This window comes from Pteropus vampyrus, unplaced genomic scaffold (genome assembly GCF_000151845.1).
Source record: "Pteropus vampyrus isolate Shadow unplaced genomic scaffold, Pvam_2.0 Scaffold371, whole genome shotgun sequence".
Lineage (NCBI taxonomy): Eukaryota > Metazoa > Chordata > Mammalia > Chiroptera > Pteropodidae > Pteropus > Pteropus vampyrus.
Window position 1 is genome coordinate 305,622 of NW_011889152.1, and position 4,083 is coordinate 309,704.

Genomic DNA, 4,083 nt, shown 5'->3' on the forward strand with positions numbered 1-4,083 from the left:
GTCCCCGCCTGTCTGGAACCGTGGACCGGGGAACTTGGGGTCTTTGTCTGGCTGGATGGTCGGAGCACGCGATGAGAAGTCGTAGGGGCTGCTGTTTGCCGACACGGCCCCCCGAACTGTGCTGTCCACCCCACAGCGCGCGCGCTCTTAGCCTTCCCGGGCCTTCGGGACGGGTGGCCCCGTTAAGAACCGCGTGTCAGGAAACTCACTTCCTTTAGGCCCAGGTTCTTCCCCCTTGTTCTTTACTTTAGAAGAAAGAAGAATAGAAAAAAGGAGAAAGAGAAAAATAGGCAATTTAAGGTCGCTAAATATAACCTAAAGAACCCTGCCAGAAGCCCGTGAGTCTTGAAATCCTGTTATTCCCACGCTGGGAAGTCGGTGTCCTATGTTGGCCACAATCTAGTTCAGATTCTTTTCAGAAATAGAAAAGGACAGGATCCCGTCTCTTTCCTGGGGAGAAGTTTGTTTCTCTGGAGCCTGGGACAATTGGCCAGCCCCTGTGACCGGCCCTCGCTTTCTCTACCATGGGAAGAGGGAAGGGGCTCTCAAAAAAAGGCCAAGTGATGTGCGCATCATCAGGGGGCCCCACCGGACCCAAGGCCCAGATCCCAGAATCCTCTCCTGTCACGGATTGAGGAGAACACTTTCAAAACTCTCGTTTGTTTTAGAATTTCCTCATTAGAAACATTAACATTTAATTGAGTATTAAACACTTTTAAAGAACCTTTTAAGAAGCAAAGAAAGGATCATTAAGGTGAGGAATGCCTTTTAGTAGTAATTACCAAGTTCATTATCAGGCCTGTGTGTTTCCCATCACTTGTTGGCTTGTGGGCATTTATGGAGACCAGAGCCTCAGAATATACCAAGGAAAGATTTTATCAGGAGCCGTTTTTAATCCCCCATGATCATGGTCGTTATGTAAATAGCTTCTGATTATCATGCATGAATTCAGTTAACCCACAAAACCCATAAAGTCAAGACTGAAATTATCCTCATTTTATAGATGGGGACACTGAGGCTGAGAGAAGTAACTTCCCCAAGTTCATGCAGCTAAGAGTGACAGAAGTAGGGGCCCAGGATGCTCCAGCCCCAAGAAACAACTGAGCCACACTACCTCCCCTGTTGTGACTGGCCTCTGTCATTCACAGGCACACACGCTCCTGTCTCTCTTGGTGCAGACAAGATGACAGTGTTGGCTCTGCCAAGTGATTCATAAAAATGCAAAGGAGTGGGACCAATTTCATGTCACCACTAGTGGCTGATATCTGTCGTCTGCAGAGGGCTTCCCAGGCCTCCGATCGTGCTGGCCTCTCTGCCCTGGGTTTTGGGTAGCTCAGTGCAGAGGTTAAAAACATGGCCTCCGAAGTAAGTTTAAACACCAGTCCCGGTCCACGGTGGTGACTTAATTCCTCTGTGCCTTAGTTTCTCCATCTGGAAAATGGAGATAATACAGCCAACTCAAAGGCCTGTTGCAACGATGATCTAAAGCGTCTAGTACCTGGAACCGCTACGGGCTCGTTACTGTTTGTTACTGTTACTATGGACCGCTATTTGGATTTTCACCTGTAACTAGATGGGTAAAAACATTTTTGTTTTGTTTTTTTTGATTCTTCGTATGTGTGGTTCATCAGGTGGAAAGTTAATCCTTAGCAAAAGCGTAATTCTCCACTGAGGTATATTTACACACTCTCATCTTTGTAACCTCGTGGGGCTTGCGGGAGGCCTGGGTCCCTGCCGGCTATTCTAGGGACGGGGGGGGGGGGGGGGGGAGTGTGAGTGGGTTGCCTGGCAACAAATCTTGAGTAGTTAGATATTTTACCGTGTCTCCCCCCAGCCGTGGGACCCTACTTTTTCACAGGCCTTAATCCTCTCTTGTAAGATCAGCTACTTAGTTTGATACAATGTGTGTGTGTGTGTGGGGGGGGGATGGCGCTTGCAGGTGAAGCAGCGGTAGCAGCAGAGGTCAATTTTGTTGGTGTTCATTGTATCTACGGTTGTTCTGCGCTCCCGCAGGTCCTGCATAAAGTTGCAGGGCCTTGAATAACATTGTTTCATTCAACTGTTTCATTGTAACACTGATGAGACTCCTGGGAACCTAACTGTTTGCATCAATTAGCCTATGGCAAAATGAGTCTTGTTGTTGGTCATTCGCTTAAAAGTCACAGAACCTACCTATGATGTTTCATGAGAACTTGCTATATTTGTGTTCCGTCAAACGTCGATGAGTCCAGTGCCCAGAAAAGAAAGCACAAGTCTGTACTCTTCCCCCGAAAAAAAAAAAAAAAAAAAAAAAAAATTGAAGGGAAACGCTGTGGCAAGTTTTTTCCCCTTCACTTTAGTGGGGTGTTTTTGATGCTGTTGGCCACCTGTGCGTCCTTCGGGCACCTGGTCTTGCATCTCTAACAAATCTACTTCGATGAGCTTTCTGATATCTGGTTTGTGATCTGAAGCTTATCCTCTGCCTTCTGAACTTCAGTGGCCACCCTCAGAGGAGGAGAGAAGCTGGGCTGAGAAGCTCAGGCGTATGGCTGGCATGAGGTAGGGAACAGCGGGAGCCCCAGCCCGTCGTCCCGTCTGAGCGGCTGCCCTTCTCTGGCAGAGCTGGGGACAGCGAGTGTGTCCGGATGTCTAATGCCAAATGCGAGGAGCGACCCGCACGGACCCGCCGAAGGCAGGCGTGGCGACGTCTTCTCCATGCTCTTCCTGGATTGGCCACTGTCAAAACCACCGTGATAACCTGGGCGCACCGGAGCCCGGGTCCACGCCGGCCTGCACGCTTTGGGTTCGAAGCTTCTTTATACACCGCGTGACCCTGAATTCAGTAGTCTGATAAAACGGTCATCACTCTCTGGCAGATCTGGAATTGCGGCAAAGGGCATACTTGACAGGTGCCATTTTTGACACCCTTTGGCTTTTCAGGTTCTGTAACTAAATGCTCTCCTTAGACGAGATGGACCGTGTAGCTGTTCAATGCATCTTCCCCTCATTGGATTTTTGTTTGGTGGTGCGAGGCTCCGGCTTTGCCACAGCAGTGAGAACCTCGGCGTCTTAAAGTTTACAGGGGCGATCTAGAAGTCAATGCACCTTGTCCACTTTGGAGGCGGTTGTCGGTTTCCTGGCTGGATTCGCATCTTTCCCTGCCTTTTCGGATGAGTCCTTCCTTGGTCCCCAGGCCTGGCTCATTTTTAAAGTCGATTTCATCTCCCAGGACCTACTTCCTTGGCTTCTCACTTCCCCGCCCCCAGCAGCCCCGTCGTAGCCGTGTGAATCCCGAACGCCACGTGTGTGCGCAGCAACAATCCCATAACTTGAAGTTAAGTATAACCGAGAGGAGGGGTCATCTCAGCCCGCAGGCGGGAAGGAGACCCAGCTTTCCCAAACCATGTCCCCCAGGGAACAGGACCCCTGATCTGGGCCACCTGCGGGATTTTTGTCACCCTTCGAAGGTGAAGCTGGGAGTTCCCAAAAGGCCGTGGTGCCCGTGCCTGGTCCGCCGGGTCCTGAGAGGGAGAGGGAGCTGGGGCCTCCCCCGGGCATGTGAGCAGCAGGTGTTGCGTGGAGGGGAAGGTCTCGTTTGCGTGCCCGGCTTGTGTTTAATATGGCATCGTCTTATCCCCGCTTTTTGTTGGGCTTTGAGGGCGAAGCAGATGAACCGGTTCCTGCGAACACATGATTGGAGCTCAGGGCATTTTGATCCCAAGCAGTCCGACAGTGACAAGGCCAGGGGTATAATCGCCTATGGGCTTTGTCACATATCACACCCTCCTGAGCGTCCAGTGGCCTCCCCACTCCCTGCCTGCCTCCCCCCGATGCAGCCAGCAGCTGACACGGTGGGTACGGGCCGTGTCCTTCAGGTGTGTGGGAACTGCTGGCCCCATGGGGTGCCGGGACCGCATCCCCACGTGGGTAGGGCTGACCTCTGTGTCCCAGCACGTGACCCAGGGTGGCCCCGAGGTGCGTGGCACAGAGCGGTGAGCGGGAGAAGTCGGGGTGCTGCCTCTTTCCCAGTGGCTCCAGGCTGCTATTTCTTTGGTTTTCCTAGAAAGGTTCCAGAAGACACATTTGCACCTCAGCCCCTGTCTG

The 4,083-nt window shown here is 51.7% G+C and overlaps 1 protein-coding gene across 2 annotated transcripts in view; it reads left to right on the forward strand.

The window, feature by feature from the left end:
* Positions 1-13: 13 nt before the first annotated feature.
* Positions 14-4,083, forward strand: part of LOC111731418 — a 9,599-nt gene continuing 5,529 nt past the window's right edge. For both annotated transcript variants that reach the window (XR_002777124.1, XM_023523021.1), the window contains exon 1: positions 14-3,567. Coding sequence is in view for 1 of the 2 variants with exons in the window: in XM_023523021.1 (XP_023378789.1) it covers positions 3,150-3,567 (418 nt within the window). In the remaining variant the exon portion in view is untranslated. The remainder of the gene's footprint in view (positions 3,568-4,083) is intronic.